This window comes from Silurus meridionalis, chromosome 10 (assembly GCF_014805685.1).
Source record: "Silurus meridionalis isolate SWU-2019-XX chromosome 10, ASM1480568v1, whole genome shotgun sequence".
In the NCBI taxonomy this organism is placed as follows: Eukaryota; Metazoa; Chordata; class Actinopteri; order Siluriformes; family Siluridae; genus Silurus; species Silurus meridionalis.
In genome coordinates, this window is record NC_060893.1 from 14949550 (window position 1) to 14975667 (window position 26118).

The 26118-nt window shown below is 39.1% G+C and overlaps 1 protein-coding gene across 1 annotated transcript in view; it reads left to right on the forward strand.

The window, feature by feature from the left end:
* The window catches only part of b4galnt4a (beta-1,4-N-acetyl-galactosaminyl transferase 4a), a 137685-nt gene extending 115408 nt beyond the window's left edge, over positions 1-22277 (forward strand). The window contains 13 exon segments of the mRNA XM_046859841.1: positions 1878-1944; positions 9267-9410; positions 9534-9643; positions 13141-13241; positions 13496-13569; positions 14230-14841; positions 14844-15477; positions 16617-16975; positions 17778-17931; positions 18015-18087; positions 18328-18481; positions 18877-19003; positions 19147-22277. Of these exon segments, the coding sequence (XP_046715797.1) occupies positions 1878-1944; positions 9267-9410; positions 9534-9643; positions 13141-13241; positions 13496-13569; positions 14230-14841; positions 14844-15477; positions 16617-16975; positions 17778-17931; positions 18015-18087; positions 18328-18481; positions 18877-19003; positions 19147-19261 (2724 nt within the window). The 3' untranslated portion in view covers positions 19262-22277.
* The last annotated feature ends 3841 nt before the right edge of the window (positions 22278-26118 follow it).

The following is a 26118-nucleotide window of genomic DNA, read 5'->3' on the forward strand; positions in this document are numbered from 1 at the left end:
GATAATTTGTATATCATATTACTGTTCAGTAGAATATACAAAAACCTTGCTATTTTATCACCTCAGCTTTGAAATTAAAGGTATGCATTTAAATTGTAAAATTATGAGTCCTTGATATGTCCTGTGTAGAATTAGGCTAGTATTAAGGCATCAAGATAAATTGGTGAAAATCTTTAATGTTATGATTATTCAAATCGATGAGCTTTTAGTTACAAACGAAACATACAGTAGTATTAATTTTGCATCTGCTTTTAAGATAAACTCAACATTGATGCTAGTGATGGAAGTGACTCTGAGAGTGGGGCTGATGCTGCGAATTTGGATGCTTCCTGAAGACACCAGCACAGATCAGTAGGTTTTCTAACTTGTTCTAACCATGTTTAATATGCGCCATAATATGTCAGTCCACACTGCTAATGTACTCAATGATGATTTCTTTTTTACAGGGATGTGAAGCAATCGGACACCAGAAGAGGAAAATGGTTTGCGTTGCATTTTTTTAGGTTATGATTTTTCAGGATTTTTCAGGACACTTTTTTCAATATATTAATTAGCAATAAGAATTTATATTACAAAAGGTAACATTATTCACATTTATTTGCTATTTATAATCCTAAACAAACCTCTGCCATCATACCTCTTTCACTTACTGTCTGTGGTTATGTTTGCATACACTCATTGATACAATTGAGTTCTTTCGATGTCCCATCTACATTTATGGCAATAGCAAACTCCCATTCCCAGAGCGACGTAGAAAAAGCTTTGGAGTTCCCATCAAGAAATGTACACACCAGGCATAACGTTATGATCTTATACCGTTATGACTAGTGATTGAATAACACTAGCTCTTTATTATGGCAGCTGATCGTGGGTGGGATTTATTAGGAGTGTAATTAGCTTTACAATTTTCCTCATTTTAAATTGGTTTAAGTGTCTTTATGTAATTCATTTGTATATCTAGCTCTCTGCAAGCTTTATATAACACTGAGCATTTTGGAGATTTCACTATGCACTAAACATTCAAATATCTAAACATCTTGGTTATCAGATTTCATTTATAATGGGTTTTTTGGTTAGTTTGTTTATGAATATTTTTGCAGAGACTAAAAAAACTCTAAAAAGAAGTCCCGAAAACTACAAGGAAAGGACTTGTTCTTTTAAGTCACTGATGTCTTGATAGTGCACCATGCTGTCAAGTCTGTGTTTGTGTGTGTCAGAGGGCCAATAAAACATGCCTGTCCCTTCAATACTGTGTGATGTCTTGTTTGTGTATTGTTAAAACCAATGTCCTGATAAAGCCCGTATGTCCTTACAAACACTATTTTTGTCAGAAGGCGGGACATTCCGAGCAGGTCCTCATATACAACCATAATGTCAGGTCTTTATATAAATTGTTTAAATTTGTGTAAAGTAATTCTGAAGTGAAATTTGTTTTCCTCAGAGCTGATTAGATTTTTTGACGTTTGTAGCATCACTGTAGCACAAGGGGAAGGGTGGGTACCTTTAAACCATGGTACAACTTGTTTACCAGGCAAAGTCCACCTAATACATAAAAACCAGTATAGGTGTGTGTGTGTGTGTGTGTGTGTGTGTGTGTGTGTGTGTGTGTGACCACTATGAGATGTTGCATGTATGTGTGTGTGACACACATCTGAAAGGTGACCTTGCAGACTGGAAATAAGATAAATGAAGGATAAAGAGGATATTCTGTCTTTTTGGTGTCCTTTTTGGTGTCTCCTTGTCGCAAATATCCATTACCAAAGTTTTTAATTCTCTCTCTCTCTCTCTCTCTCTCTCTCTCTCTCTCTCTCTCTCTCTCCTTCCTCTCTCTCTCTCTCTCTCTCTCTCTCTCTCTCTCCTTCCTCTCTACACTATAGTGGCGACCTTTCCTGCCAGGCTTAAAATATGAGGTCATTGATTCTGCATATATCTCCCTGTACACAGGTAAGCTTCTCTGAGTAAACACACACACACTCTTCCTCTACCTCAGATCACTTGATCAGCAACCCCACCATCTCAGTTGCATGATTTCCTTCAATTTCTCACTGGTTGTGATTTTCAGCTTTGTGCTGGCTGTTAAGTGCTTGAGGATCTGGCACTGTGTGCTCACAGGATGGTGAGAGATCCGATTTCTCAGATATAACAGGATTTCCCTCTTAGGCAGGGTTTGATTTGACAGTCAATGCCATGTGTGGTTAGGGACTTAGAATGTGGTGGAGTCGTAAATCTTTTATTAATGTTAACAATATGGAAAAAAGCAGCACTCAGTTTATATGTCATTATACCACAGCAGTGCTGCTGAATTCTATTGTAGTGCAGGTTGTAATTGCAAATTGCAAGTTTATTTTAATGTGCTTGTTCAAATATATTACTGTTTCTATAGTCACAGCTCCAAGAACAGTTTCGTTGATATGGTGAAGTTTTCCACTGTCAGTATTTTATTTATATGCTTGATTTGCACCAGGCTTCATCATTGCACTCTATAGATAATTTGTGTACTATAATAGCATTCATGGTTGTTACATTATTTTCATGTATAGGACTAGCAATGATTAACCTTATGGAAATTCGATCAAGTTTTGAAAGATATAAACAAAATACATTTACATTTACAGCATTTTGTGGACAGCCTTATCCAGAGCGACTTAACAATCATCTCATTCATACAATTGAGCGGTTAAGGGCCTTGCTCTAGGGCCCAGCAGGGGCAGTTTAGTGGTGGTGGGATTTGAACTCATGACCTTCTAATTATCTAATGGAGATGATGTCAGCAATGTGTCATACAGTTTGGTTACTTTATGATGGAATAGCTAGCTCAGAGGAGAGCAATTTATCTGGTTGTGCAAACTGTTTAAGGTAGCGAGTCAAATTCCTTGGTATCAGATAGTTTATGTTAATAGGAATTCCCATTGGGTGAATCGGGAGACTGTATTTGAGAGAGTAGTGCTACTGCTCCGGGGATTAGTTCTGTGTCTAGATGACTGTATGTGTTTTTTTTTAGTACAAATCCTGTACTACAACATATGTAGAATTTCTTGGAAAATAGAAGAATTAAGTGTGAACAGTGAAAGAAAGGCTTGATTCTTAGAGGGTTTTTTAGACATACATTTTAATAGGTGGGGGGGGGGCAGTTCTGTCTTAATGAGCATTTTTCGTTTTTTTATTGACTAAATCAATGAGACTCTCAACAACTGCAGTTCTGATGACTTTTTATTCTGGTAAAATTAAAACAATTACAGTCTTTAACACTGTGTGTTTGCCCCTTTAAAATTAAAATGCGACTCAAATTTCAAAGATGCAAACAAAATACAAATGAAACTGTGTCAGAATTAAAGAATAATTAATCAATCAATTAACCAATACACACACACACACATTATATATATATATACATATGTATATATATATATATATATATATATATGTATATATAGGAATAATGTGTGTGTGTGTGTGTGTATTGGTTTGTATCTGAAGGAAATACAATTTTTGCAAACCTGTGATTAATCTAATTTAATCTTTGCTTTTTTTTTTGCTATTATTTACTTTGTATGTATGTTTATATAATGGTATGATTAATTATTCTTTAATTTTATATATATATATATATATATATATATATATATATATATATATATATATATATATATATATATATATATATATATATAATATATGGTGCTGAATTGAGACTTGGCGCAATAGTAAAACAAGTTTAGTGATTCAAAATGATTTCGGTAGTTTTTTTATCTGAATAAATATATTTTGCCTCTTTTATATTTATTAAAAATTTTTATAAAAAATGGTCGAACACGCTGCATTAATGCAAACTGCATTATTTTGACAGCCCTAATATATACAGTGAGGAAAATAAGTATTTGAACACCCTGCTATGTTGCAAGTTCTCCCACTTAGAAATCATGGAGGGGTCTGAAATTGTTATCGTAGGTGCATGTCCACTGTGAGAGACATAATCTAAAAAAAAATCCAGAAATCACAATGTATGATTTTTAAACTATTTATTTGTATGATACAGCTGCAAATAAGTATTTGAACACCTGAGAAAGTCAATGTTAATATTTGGTACAGTAGCCTTTGTTTGCAATTACAGAGGTCAAACGTTTCCTGTAGTTTTTCACCAGGTTTGCCACACTGCAGGAGGGATTTGGCCCACTCCTCCACACAGATCTTCTCTAGATCAGTCAGGTTTTTGAGCTCCCTCCAAAGATTCTCTATTGGGTTTAGGTCTGGAGACGGGCTAGGCCACGCCAGAACCTTGATATGCTTCTTACAGAGCCACTCCTTGGTTATCCTGGCTGTGTGCTTCGGGTCATTGTCATGTTGGAAGACCCAGCCTCAACCCATCTTCAATGCTCTAACTGAGGGAAGGAGGTTGTTCCCCAAAATCTGGCAATACATGGCCCCGGTCATCCTCTCCTTAATACAGTGCAGTCGCCCTGTCCCATGTGCAGAAAAACACCCCCAAAGCATGATGCTATCACCCCCATGCTTCACAGTAGGGATGGTGCTCTTGGGATGGTACTCATCATTCTTCTTCCTCCAAACACGTTTAGTGGAATTATGACCCAAAAGTTCTATTTTGGTCTCATCTGACCACATGACTTTCTCCCATGACTCCTCTGGATCATCCAAATGGTCATTGGCAAACTTAAGACGTGCCTGGACATGTGCTGGTTTAAGCAGGGGAACCTTCCGTGCCATGCATGATTTCAAACCATGACGTCTTAGTGTATTACCAACAGTAACCTTGGGAACGGTGGTTCCAGCTCTTTTCAGGTCATTGACCAGCTCCTCCCGTGTAGTTCTGGGCTGATTTCTCACCTTCCTTAGGATCATTGAGACCCCACAAGGTGAGATCTTGCATGGAGCCCCAGTCCGAGGGAGATTGACAGTCATGTTTAGCTTCTTCCATTTTCTAATGATTGCTCCAACAGTGGACCTTTTTTCACCAAGCTGCTTGGCAATTTCCCCGTAGTCCTTTCCAGCCTTGTGGAGGTGTACAGTTTTGTCTCTAGTGTCTTTGGTCAGCTCTTTGGTCTTGGCCATGTTAGTAGTTGGATTCTTACTGATTGTAAGGGGTGGACAGGTGTCTTAATGCAGCTAATGACCTCAAACAGGTGCATCTAATTTAGGATAATAAATGTAGTGGAGGTGGACATTTTAAAGGCAGACTAACAGGTCTTTGAGGGTCAGAATTTTAGCTAATAGACAGGTGTTCAAATACGTATTTGCAGCTATATCATACAAATAAATAGTTTAAAAATCATATATTGTGATTTCTGGATTTTTTTTTTTTAGATTATGTCTCTCACAGTGGACATGCACCTACAAAGACAATTTCAGATCACTCCATGATTTCTAAGTGGGAGAACTTGCAAAATAGCAGGGTGTTCAAATACTTATTTTCCTCACTGTATATACATGCGTTTAATAATTCTACTTTTAAAAGTGTGTAAATTTGTACTTTTCGTACCTGTTACACTACTTCTGTCCAGAAATTCTATCCTCCCGGGTGGTCTGATAGTTTTAGTGTCGCATGGATAGATATCTCTGATTTCACGAACAGATGTGGTGGTGGAAAATGGTTTTGACAGCTGCTGCACACAGAGCTTGTTCATTTTGATGTGTGTATATGAACAATGTTTAATTACTTCTCGCAATTACGAAATGATAGATGCGACAGACGAGAAGAAGAAGAGTCTGTCTTTTCATCCCTTCATCTTCAAAGTGTCTGCACTTGGGGCTCATTAGAAAGAAAAAATAAAGGCAATCATAAGTAGGCATCCTACAGGCTGATTAAATCTCACTAATATATTAATTCAGTAGCAAAAAGATGTCAGTTTTAGATGACTTGCATTCTTGAAATGTTAGAATGTTCATTCTTTATCCTATTTAAAGAGATATTACAGAGGAATCTTTCAAAATGTTTATAATTGTTGGACTTCTGTTAGCTTTTATAATGAAAACATCAAATGGGATTTTCATGAATAAACAGTGATGAAGTGATATTTCAACAAAGCTATTTGGAGGTATTCATATTTAAACAGCTAGATTTTTGTTTCTGTAGGCAAATTCAATCAAGCCTTTCACTTGGGATTGGTTTCTGTTGGCTTAGTGAAAATAACTGTATTCACTGGTAGTGTCTCTCCTGCAACATGAAATTAAAGTTCCTCAGGTGAATTAACATCGGGTACTTAAACAGACATTCGTTTTTCTTCATAAACAGATCTCATCAGACTTGAGTGCCATTCATGTTGCTATGAGAAATGCACTATTGACTGCTGGGCTTGAAATAGTTTCTTTTTCTCAAGCTGCTGTGTAAATTCTCTTTTACCCATTACCCTGGGAAGCTTGATTGACTTGCACTCGTCTCAAAATATTGTGAGAATCTAAAATCGTTCCACTTGTTCATTTTTCAGCTTGCCTTGTGTTTACGCCTCAATTCCCACAGTGGTTTGATGGAGGTGGGAGAAAGGGATTGTGGGACATAGGTTGCCTAGCAACCACAGCCAGCAGAAGCCCAAGTTTTCTAGCTCTTAACCATTTCCTCTCCACAACAGCTTTTTAAATATATCAAACACATACGATTCCCTTGACAGAGACAGGCAAACGCAGGAACTCGTCCGTGCACCCAATTGTTCACCCCAATCATCATTTTATTATCTGCAAGCCTTTATGTCCATTTCTCATCCACTCTGTTCCGGCTGCTTTATAGTCCCTTATCGTGAATTAAAATATGTCTGTGATCATCAGTTAAAGCTGATCATTGACCCTGAATTCCCCTAGATGGGAATAGGAGAATCTCTTATTATGCTAAATGATGCTTTTAATCAAATCACTGTAACCAGGATCTATCTAATGCAGTTTTCCCCTCACACAATAGCTATGAAGGCAGGATTTACTCCATGATGCACGGCCTGTCAGTGCACAGTTTTAGCCTCTATTTATACAAATGAGTGCTTGATGTGCTTAGGAGAGAGGCTGTTAACTACACAAATGTCGAAACCCATCAGACATCATCATTCAGCTTGCACCACTGAGGCAGAGGGAGAGAACTTCATCCTTGAGAGTGTGTGCCTTTTGTAGTTGGAGTTTTCATTCACTTAAATTTGTTGCTTCATTTCATTTTATATTTTCGGTCTTGTCTTTCTATTCAAGTGCATCAATATTGCAGATGTTTCATTGAGTTTATATGTTTTAGTTTTCGTCTCTGTGTTAGTCATTGTATTTCTAAAGACAAGGTGAAAGGTTTTTGTTTCGTGGACAAGTAGAATGAGCTTTTAATACATTAAGCCAGACTTTGCAAAAATGCAAATGATGCACAGGAAAAATTTTGCTTTTATGTATTTCTTTATATTACATATATTTATTTTCAAATATATGGTGCTTAGCATGCTGCATGCAAATTGGGTCATAAATGTTCCTTACAGCTCATTTACTAATTTGGAATTTACTGCCACAACCTAATTTTTGGTCTCCATTAATGTTTATAATTTCTTTTCTTGCTTGGACAAGTCAGTATAATAACAAAGCTTCCTTCTGTAGTGAGTTGAAAGTTAAATTATTATAAAAAAATGTATGGCTTATGAACGGGAAAAGAGCTGTACCAAGCAAACATAAGATGAATTTAAAAGTCATTTTGTAAGAGGACAGCAATGTATCACATTGCAAAAGTACATCAAGGGGAGAATCCATCCCAGGGCCCAACTGCACATACACTTACACAATCATTTACACACTACACACAATTGGAAAATGCAAACTATCCCACAAAACGTCTTCTAACTATTGGAAGAAAATGTAAGTACTCATAAGAAATCCCTTGTGTTAATACACTACATGGACAACATATATTGGACACCTGGCCATAAAAACATTATGTGCTTTTTGAACATCCAATTCCACGTTTATTCCCCATTTGATGTTATAATATCCTCTACTCTTCCGGGAAGATTTTTTGAGGGTCTTTTTTGAGATTGTTAGATCATTACTGAAGTCAAGTGCTGATAAAGGGTGAAGAGTCCTGGGGTGCAGTCTATGATCCTAATCATCCCAAAGGTGTTTAATAGGGTATAGGTGAAAGCTCTGTAGCAGGCCACACAGAATCTTTCACTTTACCCCATATACTGTAAATCATATCTTCATGGAGCTGACTTTTTGTCATGTGGGAACAGGTTTGGGTCTCCTAGTTCAAATGAATGCTACTACATCCAAATACAGGTACAATTGTGTGCCTCTAATTTTGTGGTAACAATTTGGAAAAGAACCACATGGCTGGAAAAGTATGGTGTGCCAATACTTCTGTCCATATATTGAATCTTTTCCAATTCAGCCACCAACATGCTTTATATGAGGTAAAGGGAAACCAAGTAACCCTGAGGAACCACTTCCTAAACTTTAATATGGATAAGATGTATATTTAAAAATGTCATAACATTAACCTGAGCTCAGGCTCTTATTATGTTAATATATGCTTTAAAATGTTCCTAATTTGCAAAGCTGCTGTTAAACTGTTAATGTAAATCTTTGCTGATCTTTTTCTGCTGTCTGAACTGGTTATACAGACAAAGCTAGAGCTGCTCTTCTCACCTCAGTAAGGCTGATAGTCCAAATGTCATAAATGTTCATAATTTGAACGTTCACATTCGCAAAATGATGCTGAAAAATACAGTGTTCCTTTTGAATTCCCTGTAGTTGGCTCTCACTTAAGTTGGCTTTCCTTTTTAATTGTACACTCCAATTAGACAGCAAAGTGTCACATACATAAATCAGATGTCTTTTGAGAGCTGGGATAGATGATGGATGTTTGGGTGGATGAATTGCTGAACGCATGACTGGGCTGATGGATGGTTGTGATTAAAGCCTGCACTCTTTCTGATTAAAACTTTGAACGATGCAGAGTTTGTTCAGCAAGCAACAGGTAATCGATTACTTGTTCACACCTCCAGTTTAGGCACAAATTATTCAATTAAATTGTGCACATGAGCCCTGGAGATTCTGATTAATCTATCGGTTCCCACCAACATGAAGCGGAAGAAAATGCTCAGTGCTTTAAGGTCGTGCTTGCACATATTGCTGGTTCACTCGAAAATAAATGCATTTGAAATCCTTTCTCATCTCTCCCGAAGGACTGCACAGTGGCCGGTTTTCTAATGCTGCTACTTCATGGAAAACTCAATCTATCCATTCATCGATAATGAACTAAAAGAGCATGCATCCCCCTTCCCTTTGTCTCTGTGTGAAAGATGAGAGTGGTCTGAAGATGAACAGCGTGGAGCACGTTCCTCAGACGCTTGCCAGCCACAGTCGACTCCCTATGGAGACTCGGAGCAGCAGGCAGCACGGCGCCGACATGCTGAAACCTGACCCCCGCGACACCTTCTTCAGGAGTGAGCCTTTATCTGGCACTCTTTATCACTTTTCCTGTTCACCATGTTAGTTGTGCGCTGCGCGGACCACCTAAATGAGGTCTGACCTTTATCTCGTCTCTATTTCTGCCTCTCTGTCTACAGCACCGATGATTGACCCTTCTCGGCTGGAGAATGTGCTGCCACCTTGTCTCTACTCACCCACGTATGTGGTTAAAGACTTTCCCATCGCACGCTACCAAGGCCTGCAGTTTGTGAGTTTCTCTCATACACATGTTCACATATGGATTAATGAAAATTAGAGTAATGTGCATCCAGCACAATAGGAATAATGCTGGAGTCAAACAGATGTTGTATTGTGTCTCGATGCCGGTAGGAACAAAGGAGCTTTTTACATGCACCTGTTACAGACTGCCCTCAGTGACTGCTGAAATGCCTGAGCAGATATTAAGCTCTGCTGCCCCCATTTGGTCAATACATAACAGTGCAGAAGTGATAGAAAACTGACAAAGATTGGGAGGTATAAGCATAGAAATAGCTAATAAAACAATTACTATATATATAGAATATATAAATATTCTTCTTCTTCTTCTTCTTCTTCTTTCGGCTTCTCCCATTAGGGGTCGCCACAGCAGATCATCCGTCTCCATACCCCCCTGTCCTCTACATCTGCCTCTTTCACACCAACTACCTGCATGTCTTCCCTCACCACATCCATAAACTTCCTCCTTTGCCTTCCTCTTTTCCTCCTTCCTGGTGGCTCCATCCTCAGCATTCTCCTATCGATATACCCAATGTTCCTCCTCTGCACATGTCCAAACCATCTCAATCTCGCCTCTCTCACCTTGTCTCCGAAACGTCCTACATGCACAGTCCCTCTAATTTCTAATCCTGTCCATCTTCGTCACTCCCAATAAACATCTAAACATCTTCAGCTCTGCTACCTCCAGCTCCGCTTCCTGTCTTTTACTCAATGCCACTGTCTCTAAACCATACAACATCGCAGGTCTCACCACAGTCGTATACTTTTTCCCTTTCACTTTTGCAGATACTCTTCACAAATCACTCCTGTCACTCTTCTCCACCCACCCCACCCTGCCTGCACTCTTTCTTCACTTCTCTAACACACTCTCTATTACTTTGCACTGTTGACCCCAAGTACCTAAACTCCTTCACCTTCTCCACCTCTTCTCCCTCCAACTACACCCCTCCACTGCCCTCCCTATCACACACATGTACTCTGTCTTACTCCTACTGACTTTCATTCCCCTCTCTCCAGCGCATACCTCCACCTCTCCAGGATCTTCTCAACCTGCTGCCTACTCTCACCACAAATAACAATATCATCCGCAAACATCATAGTCCATGGAGACTCCTGTCTGACCTCGTCTGTCAACCTTTCCATCACCACTGTAAACAAGAAAGGGCTCAGAGCTGATCCTTGATGCAGTCCAACATTGAACCAGTCTGTCATTCCTACTGCACACATCACTGCTGTCACACTGTCCTCAAACAAGTCCTGCACCACCCTCACATACTTCTCTGACACACCTGACTTCCTCATACAATACCACAACTCCTCTCTCGGCACTCTGTTGTATGCTTTCTCTAAATCCACAAATACACAAAGCAACTCCTATTGACCTTCTCTATACTTCTCCATCAACATTCTCAAAGCAAATAATGCAAATCTTCCTTGGCATAAAACCATACTGTTGCTCACAGATGGTCACCTTTTCTCTCAGCTTCTCATATGCCTTTTCCTTGGCTTTCGCCACATCCCTCTTCACCTGCTGCCGCATCTCCTTGTAATCCTGCCTACTTTTCTCATCCCTCTGTCGATCTCAATTCTGTTTTGCCAACCTCTTTCTCTTTATGCTTTCCTGCTCTTCCTCATTCCACCACCAGGTCTCTTTGTCTTCTTTTCTATTTCTGGATGTCACACTAAGTACCTTTCTAGCTGCCTCGCTTATCACTCCTGCAGTAGTTGCCCAATCATCCAGCACCTCTTCACCACCACCGAGCCCCTGTCTGACTTCTTTCCTGAACCTCACACTACAGTCATCCTCCTTCAGTTTCCACCATCATATTCTTCTTTAAGTGCTCACTCCTCCTCTTCACCTCCAAAACCATCCTACAGACCACCGTATGATGCTGTCTAGCTACACTGTCCCCTGCCAACACCTTACAGTCTCCAAGCTCCTTCAAGTTGCATCTCCTACATAGCACATAGTCCACCTGTGTGCACCTTCCTTCACCCTTATACGTCACCCTATGGACCTTCTTCTTCTTAAAATACGTGTTCACGACTGCCATTTTCATCCTCTTAGCAAAATCTTCCACCATCTGCCCTTCCACATTCCTCTCTTTAAAGCCATACCTACCCATCACCTTTGTTCCCTTCACCTAAATGCCCATTAAAGTCTGCCCCAATCACCAATCTTTTATTCCTAGGTACACTCTCTACCACTTCATTTAATTCACTCCAGAATTTTTCCACCCTTCCATCTCACAGCCCACTTGGAGCATAGGCACTGATGACATTTATCATCACCCCTTCAACTTCCAGCTTCACGTTAATCACCCTATCAGAAACACTTTTTACCTCCACTACACTCTTACTGTACTCTTCCTTCAGGATCACCCCTACACCATTTCTCTTTCCATCCACACCATGATAGAACAGTTTAAACCTACCTTTAATGTTCTTGGCCTTACTCCTGACTTTACAACATATCAACCTTTCTCCTCTTCATCATATCAGCTATCTCTCTCCCTTTACCAGTCATAGTACAGTGGAACCCCGTTGTATGAGCATAATTCGTTCTTGAAAATTGCTCGTAGGTCCATTTGCTCGTACGTTCGAACTGATTTTCCCCATAAGAATGAATGTAAAAGTGATTTAATCCGTTCCGAGATCTCATTCGATCGCTTATTTCTGCACTCAAAAAGTAAATGTAGAATATTTTAACAAACAAATACACAGAAAATTACCGTAATGTAAACATAATTTAACAGTTACTGTCAGGGAGCTCCCTGATTCTCGCCGGCTTACTAATCACACTCCTGACTCTCGTTTAGCACTCATCACCCAACCATATATAAATCCCTCATTCACCCTCACTGTCCGTTATTTTCAATGGTTTGGCTGTACATGTCACGATTCTCGCGTGCTTGTGGTCAGCGGCGCGCTTCTCCTACGCGCTCCTTACTTATGTGGTAGTGGTTGATTGCGAGTGTAAGATGCACATCACGCTCGTAACCTCCTCGGTTTCCGTGGTATTTCTATTTACTTTCGTTTTCACAGCACAATCACTGATTTACTTGGGAGACATTTTTCAAGATTTCTAGTGAAATAAAAATATTTCTGCACTGAACAACGGGAGCGACCGAGTGATACGTCATTAACTAAGAGACTGATGCAACCCTCCGCCGAAAACGGGGAACCGGCAGCGTGGGTTTGCTCGTGCCTTCAAAATTTGCTCGTGAAACAGGGTAAAATTTTGCAAGCAAGTTTGCTCGTATCTCCGTTTGCTCGTACAATAGGTTGCTCGTACAACGGGGTTTTACTGTACCAACATTTAAAGTACCAACCCAAACTTCCACTCTCCTACACTTCTTCCTTTTCCTGTGTCTCTGTAGTCGTCTTCCTCCTCTCCTTCTCCTCCTTCGGCCAACAGTAGCCCAATTTCGGATTTCGGATGCCCTTTTCTTCCTATTAATAATGTGTTTGTTTGTCTTATTTTTGCAGGTGTATCTATCCTTCATCTATCCCAATGATTTCACCCGGCTAACACACATGGAACGGGAGAACAAGTGTTTCTATCGGGAGTCACCCATTTATCTGGAGAAGTAAATTTTTTTGTAATAAACAAGAATGCTTAAGAAGCGAAATCATTAAACAAGCACACTTTGAAAAAGAATAAACGACCTAGATGATATTTACTGCTTGACTATGCTTGAATGTGCAAGAAAGCAGAAAGCATTAAGCACTGTAGGAGTTGTAGGAAGAGTACAGGTCATCACTCTGCTGAGTAATGCTTTAGTGCCTGAATTCAGAGTCCCAGCTTGTAATTTAATGCTTTTCTTATTTTGGGATTTTTCAGGTTTGGCTTCTACAAATACATGAAAATGGATGAAGAGGAGGATGACAGGCCATTCTTCTTCCCCAACCCTGATGGTGTGTGTGTGTGTGTGTGTGTGTGTGTGTGTGTGTGTGTGTGTGTGTGTGTGTGTGTGTAGGAATGTTTTTATCTCGGTAGACACCAAATATCTCCACAATAAGAAGAATGTGACAGGTTTAATCTTGTGAGAACATTTGGTTGGGCTCCATGAGAAAAAATGACCTTTATTTTAACTAAATGTACCAAAGGTTTTCCATTTGGTTAATGAGATTAAAGGTAGATTTAGATGTATGCATGGCTTAATTAGCTACGCCAACTGTCAGTTGAAGGTCCCCACTAGTATAGTAAGACAAACTATGTGTGTGTGTGTGTGTGTGTGTGTGTGTGTGTGTGTGTGTGTGTGTGTGTGTGTGTGTGTGTGTGAACTTTATACTATGCCGTAGTCAGCTCAGTGATCCAAAAACAAAATGAGCTTTATTAGAACGGTGTTTACTCAAGGTGTTTCATTAGTTAGGGCATAGCATGCTAATATAATGGCTTAGAGCCAGGAATCAAGTAGCGGAGATTGATTGTGTTTTCACCTAGAGGAGAGCCAAATTGCCTGGAAGAACCTTCAGTGCCCCTTTATGGAAAACTGCCAATTGAAAGGGCATTAACACTCCTCAAATCTGTTTATTTCCACAATTTCCACAATGGTGCTTCTGTTGTCCTTATAGATTTTCTTGAAGAGGAGGAAGGTGTGGATCCTGAGGATGAAGAAGAGATTGTGGGCACTCCACCATCAAAACGGATCACGCACCCCAGCCAGACCAGTCACACCTCAAGCCCTTCTTATAAATCAGGGTCCGTGTCAGCCAGGAAGGAGGAAGGTGTGCAGCTAAAAAAGGCAGTACTGAGAGAACAGAGATACTTCCACAAGGATGAGACACTCAATAGGGATTGGAGGAAAGGGACTGAGCCAGATGAGCTTGAAAGACAGCCTCATTTGGCAAAGATGGAGGATATTCAGGATGAGAATGTAGTGCACGGCCGCTCGTTGTCTTGGATTCAGAACCACAAAGAAGGTCTGAAAAGAAAGGAACACACTCCTAAACTGAGTCGATCCTCCCTTCTGTTCCCACAGAAATCGTCCTTCACAGCACTCACCAGCCGAGCTAAGCAGCTTCTGACCAACTCCGCACACGCTGGCCGTAAAGACAATGCACATCGCGATAATGGGAAAAGCCACCCAAACACAAACAAGGAGCGCAAGAAAGACAATAAAATCTATATCACCCGGCCCCGGCCTGGAAATGAGAAAAAAAGTCAACATCGTGAGGTATTTCCTGGAGTTTTCTCTATCACAGTGGGAAAACCACCAAATTAATGAATCTTAATTCCAAGCCTAAAGTGAGAAAAAGCATCCTTGGGGGTCCTAAGTTTCTTGCCAGGCCACCTCATAAAGAAAACAGAGCCCTTCCGTTGAACTCAAACTCTAGCCATCAGAGTGCGGTTCAGCTGGCCTCCAGCAAGGCACTGCTCACTAATCACACAGAACAGAGCAAATTGGCAGCTACACCAGCTACTTCTAGTTTTCAGCCTGCATTTTCGGTTACTCCTCCCTCCTTCCACAATATATCCTCTGAAAATGCTCTACACACCGAACCTCCCCGGTTCACCTCCTACCTCCGGACTACTGAGATCACTGAGACTCAGGTGAATCGAGCAGAGATAGAACCTGAGCTGGAAGAAGAAGGCGACCTATCAGAGTACAGCTACGAAGAGGTTGAGCCGCGGCCAGGCTGGGCTGAAGAGGCCATTAATTGGCAGAGGACATTTTCCGTCAACAGTATGGACTTTGAGACGTTGCGTTCTGACTGGAATGATCTGAGGTGTAATGTCTCAGGCAACCTGCAGCTTCCTGAGAGCGAGGTGGTGGATGTGCTTGCCCAGTACATGGAGAAATTAAATGAGCACAACGGAGGGTGAGGTGCATTTCGGTTTTTGTTTGTGTGTCTGGATTAGGGATGTGCATCTCTATAACTGGGGCTGACCCACCGATACAATACATTAAAGATACATATGAAGCAGCTATCAATGCGACGCGATAAGATTCACTATTACGATGCAGTACAATCCGATTTTGATTTGATTTAACACATTGCTATGAAAAAAGGTGATGCTTTGCAACTCAATATGAAACAGATAGTTCTCTTTTATTTCTTTAGTTCAGACAGACAGCTAATTTACTCATAAATTTACTGAAGTGCTTTTTGATTTAGAAACTCATGGCCCTTTCACAAACAGCATTTGTAGTGCAAAAGAAAAAGAAAAACAATTAAATAAAACCATATTCTCTTTTCCTGTCTCCAGGAAGATGCAGCTCTACCTCTGCCATGTTAATCCATATTCTCTGTGACTCTCATGACACGACTCGTCTTCATAATGTTGTGATGCCTCATGTTCATATAGCAGCTTGTGAGTTTAGCGAGGGGAAAATATTGGTCACAAATGATTGGTCACGTTCTAAATAATAAAAGAACAGCGCATCTACAAATAATTATGAATAAATCATTCGCTTTTATCAATGCAAATATGTTAAAAAACAATGCACAATATTTTATTTTTTGATGCATCACATCGTTAACTTTAATGCTGATGCACTGATGTGAATCAGTGAATTTTAGCATTCCTAGACTGGACGTCTGTGTTTGGGTGAATGTATACGTTTTTATGATCATGTATCTTGACTTGATTTGAATGATTTAAAAGGAATTATTTATAAAACACTTCTCCTTTACAGTATCTACACACTTTTAATATTGGTCACAAATGATTGGTCACGTTCTAAATAATAAAAGAACAGCGCATCTACAAATAATTATGAATAAATCATTCGCTTTTATCAATGCAAATATGTTAAAAAACAATGCACAATATTTTATTTTTTGATGCATCACATCGTTAACTTTAATGCTGATGCACTGATGTGAATCAGTGAATTTTAGCATTCCTAGACTGGACGTCTGTGTTTGGGTGAATGTATACGTTTTTATGATCATGTATCTTGACTTGATTTGAATGATTTAAAAGGAATTATTTATAAAACACTTCTCCTTTACAGTATCTACACACTTTTGCGGATTATAAACGTGGAGAAGAGGCGTGACTCAGCAAGGGGGAATCGCTACCTGATTGAGCTGGAGCTGATGGAGAGGGGCAGGAATGTAGTGCGTCTGTCTGAATACATCTACCTCTTACTGCACCGTGGCCGGATTGAGGATAGTCTGGAAACTAGTGATGGGGTCACTGGCTCACCCCCCTCCGCTCCAATCTCACCCAGACCCTCTGCCTCCTCTCAGCCACTCGCTCGCACTGTCCGTGCGACCCCACGACCTGGGACAGTCTTTGCCAAGCCACTGCTCTGTCAGCCGGTCATGCTGCAGTGGAAAAGAGATGTCATGGTGCACTTCGTAGTGCCTGGTGAGCGATGGAATTCCCAGACAGACATTAAACATTGGGCTAATGACATATGTACATAGAATATGTATATTAAAATTAGTATGTCAATGTATTGTCCATATACTGACCACTTTATTATACACATACATTCGAAAGTTTTTAGTAATCCCTAAAGAGCCCCAAACAGTTCCAGTCTTCTTTAAGTTTTCATTTTTTTGCGTTTGAGGACAGAAAAATTGCATATGTGTTATACACCAATCAGGCATAACATTATGACATCTCTTCATCATGGCACCTGTTAGTGGGTGGGATATATTAGGCAGCAAGTGAACATTTGTTAATTTGTTAAGGCTGGACGACTGGGTCAGAGCATCTTCAAAACTGCAGCTCTTGTGGTATTTTCCCAATCTGCAGAGGTCAGAATCTATCAAAAGTGGTCCAAGGAAGGAACGGTGGTGAACTGGCGACAGGCTCATGGGCGGCCAAGGCATATTGATGCAGGTGGGGAGTGAAGGCTGACCCGTTTGGTCCGATCCAACAGACGAGCTTCTGTAGCTCAAACTGCTGAAGAAGTTGAATTCTGCATTTTGTTGTGTATGGGGTTGTGAAGCTACAGTTCAGTCAATATTAGGCAGGTGTTCCTAATATTATGCCTGACCGGTGTATTCTTGTTTGTAGATGTCAATAGTATATTTTATACAAACTACAGTATAAGGGTATGTACAGTATAGGAGTGTGTCTACTGCACATATGTCTAATATTGTAGTGATGATGATGATGATGATGATGATGACAAGTCCTGTTGTTTTATCTGTCTCTGTAGTAAAGAACCAGGCTCGCTGGGTCCAACAGTTCATCAGTGACATGGAGCTCTTGCACCACGAGACAAAGGATGAGAACTTCAACATCATCATCGTGGATTTCCAGAGTGATGACATGGACATAGAGCAGGCTCTGAGAGAAAGCTCTGTGCCAAGGTACATGCACGTATCTGCTAATGTACGCTAATGGTATAAAATTCATTTTAATCAAACACTTTTGTTGTTGGGCTGCAATGCAGATATGACTATCTGAGGAGGGAGGGGAATTTCGAACGCTCAGCTGGATTGCAGATTGGAGTGGATACTATTGAGGTAAAATAAAAAAAATAATAAATATAAAAGATGAACACTACTGGGTCATTGTTTAAAATAGAAAGAAAAACTTTGTCAATGCAAGAAGAAAAATAACCAGTGTGACTCACATAGTAAGATTCATTAGATTGGACTGCTGTGCATGTTTATGGCTTTGTGAGTGACTTTGTGTGTGTGTGTGTGTGTGTGTGTGTGTGTGTGTGTGTGTGTGTGTGTGTGTGTGTGTGTGTATTCTCCCAGGACAGTCACAGTATTCTGTTCCTGTGTGATTTGCACATTCACTTTCCGCTCAACATCCTGGAGAGCATCAGGAAGCACTGTGTGGAGGGCAGGCTGGCCTTCGCTCCGATCGTCATGAGGCTGGGATGTGGAAGCTCTCCGCAAGAGCCCGATGGTAACATATACACATGTACATTCACATTACAGCAGCTCGCAGACCTAAAAAATAGCAATCGTAAATATCTTATATTCAAGATGCAAAACAAAAGATAAAATTCCATCACCCCTAAATTTTATTTTTGCCACTCAGTTTGTTTACACTTTCCTGCTCTTTCTCTCTCTCTCTCTCTCTCTCTCTCTCTCTCTCTCTCTCTCTCTCTCTCTCTCTCTCTCTAATGATTAACCCCTAACCCTAACTTGTAACCTTAACTCTGTACATATATATTTATTTATAAATGAAGGAATGACTCTGTAATGTCATAAATAGAAATGTAACTTCTTACTGTAATGCAGGATTATGTTTAGAAATTGTACGTTTTAAAACTACATCTGATCTGCTCTTCTTGGCAGGATACTGGGAGGTGAATGGCTTTGGCTTGTTTGGAATTTATAAATCTGACTTTGACAAAATCGGTGGTATGAACACAGAGGAGTTTAAAGACCGCTGGGGAGGAGAGGACTGGGAACTGCTGGACAGGTGGTGACATAAAAAAAAAAAACTGATTTTATTCTATGTGTATTGGCAAAATGCATCATCTGTATAATGCTGATTTTACATTTTGTCTCCTAACATGAAAACTGATTCAATTAAGCCCTCTCCCTCTTCTTTTTCCTTCTCAGAGTGCTACAGAATGGCCTTGAAGTGGAGAGGTTGAGATTGCGGAACTTCTTTCACTACTATCACTCTAAAAGAGGCATGTGGAACTCCCAAATAAAAAAGAGCTCAAAAGGCTAACACACATCCCATACATATTTAAATACAAAAGCGAAAGACTTCACTTTAACTGATGGGTTATCCTGAGCAGTCCCATGTCCTCTGACTTTTATGAACCATGCAGGAGGGATACACACATGGACACAGCCTGGCTACCTTTGTGTATGCACTTCAGTCCTACCCAAGAGCACCACTGGACTCTTCTTTGTGCGTTATCAGTGTGTATGAAGGTGTGTGAGATTCTTTCTATGTAAGGAGTGGAATTTTCTTATACTTGAAGTAACCATGATTGAACATTTTTACAAAAAGTGAAGGTACGTGCAGCTAAAACAAGCTGCCTAAAGAAAGTGCTCTGCACCAGTGGCTAGTGCGCCGTAATGATATCAAGTTCAATTTCAGGAGAAATTATAGAGAAGTTGCTTGATGTGTGCCTCATCATGCTGTATAATATGAAGGTAACTGTGTAGAAGCTTAGCACTGTGGGTAGATATGACCTCTATGGGTATAAGAGGTTTTTTTTAAGCTACAGCACTGATTCCTGTTGAAGTGCAGACTAATGTTTATGTATTCCTTGATCTGTATTCACATCCTTATATCTGCCAGCAGAGGGTGACACTGAAATCCTAAAAAAAATGAATGAGTATATATGTAGTGGACAGGATAAAGCTTATATGCTGATGTGTAAAGAGTGGAAATGGGAGTGTTTCAGCTTGCCACCCATTCATTTTTGATACAGAGATGGGACGTGGTAACTCACTGGTTAAGACATTGGCTATTAGGATGTCCAATGATTTTGTTGTGAGTTCAAATCCCAGCACTGCCAAGCTGCCACTTCTGGGTACTGAAGTAAGGTCCTTAACCCTCAACTGCTTAGTTGTATAAATAGTATAGTTATAAGTCACTCTGGAAATGGTTGTCTGCCAAATGGCATGCAAAAAATGCAGCATTGGCAAAAACCCAACACTTTTGTCACATGACATATGACTTTACCGTATCCGAATAAGTCAGTTACCCGTCTATCTGCATGACTGTTTATCCTGCAGGAAAATATCACATTTGATCATAATTCAAACCATAAGATTTAAGCAAGCCAGCTGCCAAGGATGCATCTACTTTTTATCTAAATTTTTATTTTAAAAATATAATAATAATAAATTAATATATTATCAATGTCTGATGAAAAAGCATTCCATATTGTTATGTTAATTACATGGAATGCATTTTTACCTGTTTGTACCCAAACAGTATTCCATATACTGTAAATTGATGCCACTTCTTGTTCTGGGATTTGTGTTTAAATGTGAAATCAGTTTATTTTAATTCAGATCATGGTGCCATTTTAATTAGTAAACTATACCTGCCCAGCCTCTGACACCCCAGAATCTGTAAGTAAGGTTCAAATAAATCATAGATTTCAACCATTATCATCCAACATCAGAATTAAGACACATTAATTGGCATTTCATGCTTTTTTCACTACTAAACTAGTATTCTGACTTGTAAGCCTAGGCAACAGATGCATGTAATGTTTTTAATTAGCAGTGAACTACATCTCTGACTTTACCTTTACAAATAGCATGTAACAGCACATCCAAGACATTTTATCTAGCTGTTGATCAAATTGATCTAAAAAACCATCTCATCAAACACGAGGCGTGTTCGATTTCACTATAAATGATTCACACATTAACACACACTTTAAAACATGTGCTCATGCATGTTTTTTCTAGGCGGTGGGAGGAAACTGAGTCAAATACACAGTGACCTGAGATCAGGATTGGACTTGTGTAGATGTGGGAAGGGTCAAAAACATTTTCACTTTACTTTATTGTGTTTGGCAGGCAATGTATCCAGAGTGTTGTGTAATCTCTAGTAAAAACACATCATCATGCTAGTTTTATATGCCAGGGATTAAGAGTAGCATCAATCTCAATACCCTGCTGCTGAGGCTAATAACAGTATGACAAAACCCAAAACAAGGAAAGTACTCCAGCCAGCCACTAGAGAGCACCAGAGACACGCTGTCCACCACATATACAGTCATTCATTATGCACTACTGTTGTAAATGGCTAACCAGGTTTCCTTCTCCTGAATACACTGAATAGTTTAAAAATCCTGCTAACTCTCATTTAAACTGAAGATTGAAACTGCTAAAAATCTGCCATAGCATTTCATTTATTTGTATTTTTTGTTTGTCAAATTACTTACAATTTGTCCTGAAAAAAAAAAAATAGCAACAACAACAACAACATAGACTTCGAGTTCTCAGATGCAAAAATGCACACTGGCTTGTGTTGAGAGACAGCCTAAAGCTCTTGTATAGCTATAGATCATTTTACAGTGAGCTGTTACTGTAGTCTAGAGACTTTCCAGTGGGCAAATTCTGTCTTCTCCCATGTGTGCCTTTTCTTTTTGGTGTTTTCTTGGCTGATGGTAGTAAACTGGAATTGATGTGTTTTAATGGATTTCTATCTGATTATATGATAATCCAAAATTCTGTAATGTTGTAACATTTCAAGGAGGAGAAATGTGGGTCTGAGTTTCACAAGAAATGTCACTGGAATTGTATGGCAGCTGTATGCAAAGGTGACACTGATACAGAGTTTTATGCCCTATATTTCTGAAGTAATGCAGTATTTACACTGACAGGAATGACCAAGGTGCTAAAGATGTGTGGAACCGATCAGCACATTTTACACTTTGTGTCATTCCATAACGTTATATTACAGCTAACTCTGTTTACACGCTGCTGGTACGCTGTTTGTTGGCAAAGAAAGCCACAAACTGTACATCGAAAGCTGTCTTTTTTTCATTCATTAAAGCTTTCTTTGTGCCCTATCTTAACGAATGAGTCCTGCAATCCTGCAGTTTTAGAAATCAGAGGAAGAGACCGAATCATTTTGAATTCAAACAGGGATCTATATTTCGAAGTAATTTCTGTGAAATTGTTGTGTAGATAAATTTAAGAATGTATTGTATTATTTTCATTTTCAGCTTTTTGGTTATTTTTTTGGAAGAATAAAGTTTTATGCTGAACTCTCATATTGACTTTTTATCTGTGATATTCAAGTATTTCAGAATTACGCATTTCACGACATCTCCAGCAGAGGGTGCTCTGTGGTTTTCTTACCAAAAGCTAATAAATTCCCAAAGTGAGTTCTCTTCACCCCTACAGGAAAAAAATATGTAGTCAAACCCTGTGATCTTCGCAACTGGATATGCCCCATTAGATTAGGATTACAAATACTGTAGGTTTTCCATAACGATTCTGAACGTTACATGAGACTAAGCATGACTTAATCAGAGTAATTAATCTCTCCTCCCTCAGAGAGCATTCTGGGCAATAAAAAAAAGTTTTAATCCTTCCTAGTGGAATAGTATGACTTTGTTCATGTTTCATATTTGGCAGTAGTGCATTAGTCACACATCATTTGCCAATGCTCGAGCTACTTTCCTCTTACATATGCTGTCTTGGAATAGTTGATGCGGCTCGTGTTATAAAGCCTCTGAAAGCTTTTATTCTGAAAACAAATTGAAATACAGTTTTATTGAACAAATGATATGGCCCAGTATAGTAAGAAAAACATCTGGGGCACAATTACAATACGTGGAAGATTATTAAATCACTTGGATATTTACTTTTGACAAAAATCACTACAAAACAATACAAAGTTGACTCCAGACTCATCACTATTATCTTCTAATGAAATGTTTCTTACCTGATAGGAATGACCATGTACAGGATGACCACGCCTCCTATCACATGGCACAAGGGCTCATTAAAAAGTTTAATATGGGTGAAATGATCTAAATCATATGGTGTGTGCATTACTGTTACATTCAAATTAATTGAACACCTACAGAATATTTTGGACAGATGTTTTAGGCAGCACTTTTCACCAACAATCGAATAAGGAAAGGAATATCTTTTGGGAGTGTCTGGAATACCGTTCCAGAGAACTGATGCCAAACACAGTACTGAGACACTTTATGTAGATTTTGTCTTTAATTTGCCGTGTCTAACTGGTACTTACATGCGGGTATGCGGGTATAAAACAATTTTCAAGTCACGTCAAGCCAATGTGTGGGTTTTTTTTAGGCTATTCCACTATATAGCGTGTATACACTGGTACACAAAAGCATTTCTCTGTGACCAGTACGCAGTATGCAACAGTACAAAAGATTACATAATGCAAACCCAAAACAATGAGATAAAAGTGCAGAACAAGAAATACACAGTAATTATCGATGAGTAACTACTGAGGAGTCCAGTAATGTGGCAGCAGTAAGTGTTTAATTATAAACATAATTACCAATTTTAAATCAATGCTAATATATCTTTTAATAAAGATATTTGAACTATGTTTACAGTTGGCGTTCCTGGCTGAAAAGGTTTTTTTCTGCGATTGCGATATTTGATCATGCTGTCTTCATGGAATGACAATCAGCTGACTTCCTTGGTGTTTAAACAACAACCACAATCATTTCAGTTCCCACGGTTTGTTTGCATTCCAGAAAATAATGGAAGGGTTCTTAGGCCTATGTTTGTGTTTCCTTTGAAATCACACTCTGTTAGATATTTAGAGGCAGTAATGGCTATATTGCCAAACGAAGGGTGTTAAACTGAATTAACAGACTGAGCTCCTCTTAAATATGACAAACACCTGAATACAGCATAGACCTCCAGAGGCAGTTGACTGAGAGTCTGGAGTGAGTGTGACCATGATCTCATCCTTGTCTTTGTTGTGTGTGTGTGTGTGTGTGTGTGTGTGTGTGTGTGTGTGTGTGTGTGTGTGTGTGTGTATGTGTGTGTGTGTATGTACAGTCAGTTTGCTTGCTTTCATTCCACATGCTGGTTTGTAATGAATTTGATGTAACACATAGAGTAATAGTTGGATTGAGCTACAGTGAGATCCGCCCATGCTTATCCTGGCTTTCTGACTGAAACACAAACTCACAGCTAGTTAGGGCATGTCCGTATCAGCTGCCAGATGTTTTGTTTTGCCAAGTCATAACCGGTCTGGATCTTCTTCTCTATAAAAGAAAACATGGATCCCACTAAATGTCTCTAATAGCTGTGTAATTGCAAAGAAACTATACATGCAAATCAAGTGTACACTTGAGTGTATTGACAGGTTAAATACTCGCTCTCTTTCTCTCTTTTTCTCTCGCTCTCTTTCTTTCTCTCTCTCTCTCTCTCTCTCTCTCTCTCTCTCTTTCTCTCTCTCTCTCTCTTTCTCTCTCTCTCTCTCTCTCTTTTGCTCTGATTCTAGTATAAACCTGTTAATTTTACTATTTCATAGGAAAGAAATTCTACTCACGCTGCTTCACACAGAGATGATTCTGTCACAAGATCAGTTTTGGTTAAAAATGTCATATACAGTGAGATATAGATTGTGGAGGAGCCAAACATTTATTTGTGTCTTTTATGGTTGTCACAATGTAAGAGTAAAGCCATTCAGGTGCCAAGAAAACATGAAGAATGCAATAATCAATGGCACAGTGGAGGTAATACTTTACTTACCCCAAAAGTATCATATTTTAATTGCATTAAATGCTGTGGAACATTCGTAAAAAACAAGTAAATTACTTTTATGTTTTACAATACAGCATCCAGAGGTGGGAAGGAATAAAGTACAAATACTCCATTACTGTACTTAAGTAGATTTTTCTGGTATCAGTATTTTACTTCACTATTTATTTTTTCTGACAACTTTTTACTTTCGCTCATTACATTTTCACACAAATATCTGTACTTTCTACTTCTTACATTTTCTAACCAGGCGTGTTACTTTACTTTTAATCTATTTAGTGACATGATCAATATTTTTTCTTTTCATTGTGCTCCAAAGTTTGCAGCTCATCAACCTGTTTATTGTAATTGTGTGGCTTTTTTAATTTACCACTAGTGTATTATTTCCTGGCTCTCACACACCACAGAGGTCTGGTTTAGCTTAGCTTTCGTTTAGTTTAGCTAGTTTACGAAGCTAACAATAGGCCAGGAGGAAGGCAACAAAAGGTATGGGGTTCATGTGGATGAGACAGAAAGAGTCAGTGATGGAAACATGACTAAGAACAGACACATTCATGATCATCATCCTCTTCTCTCTGCTTGTGTTCTTTATGGTGGTTGTTCAGTCTGGATACATTTATTAGGTAACAAAATTTGACATTTCCTTTATATCAATATATTATTATGACCTGATGTCCAGTTACCAATGTGACACTTTACCCCCTTTTGAGTCTGGTTCCTCTCAAGGTTTCTTTCTCATGACATCTTAGGGAGTTTTTCCTTGCCACAGTCGCCATGGCAATGCTCGTCAGGGATAAACACACATCATTCACCTTAACTGTTAATTTCTGTAAAGCTGCTTTGAGACAATGTCTGTTGTGAAAAGCGCTATAGAAATAAACTTGACTTGACATGACACTGAAAAAGGTAGTACTAATGGCTACTTTTTACTTAAGTTCATGTCAAAACCCAAACTTTTTTTACTTTAACTTGAGTTAAAAAGTAAAGTCAATACTTCATCTTTTACCAGAGTCTTTTAAAACATGAGTATCTGTACTTCTGTTTGAGTGAAGGATGTGTGTACTTTTGCCACCTCTGACAGCTACTATAAAAACAATAACAAGTCTCTTTTCATTCTTTGTTGAAGTTATTAAAACAAATTAAAGTTTGTCTCTTTGAAACAGTCTGAAATAATATTATTCTAACATGTTATTAGTAAATCTTGTACACCCAGACATATTCATTATCTGTGTGTAATTTATTACATCAAACATCTGTCACAACCCCCCCCCTCCAAACAATAACAAAAAACACTGCTGCAAACTTGATACATTTCTGACCAATGATTTGCTGTTAAGACCATCA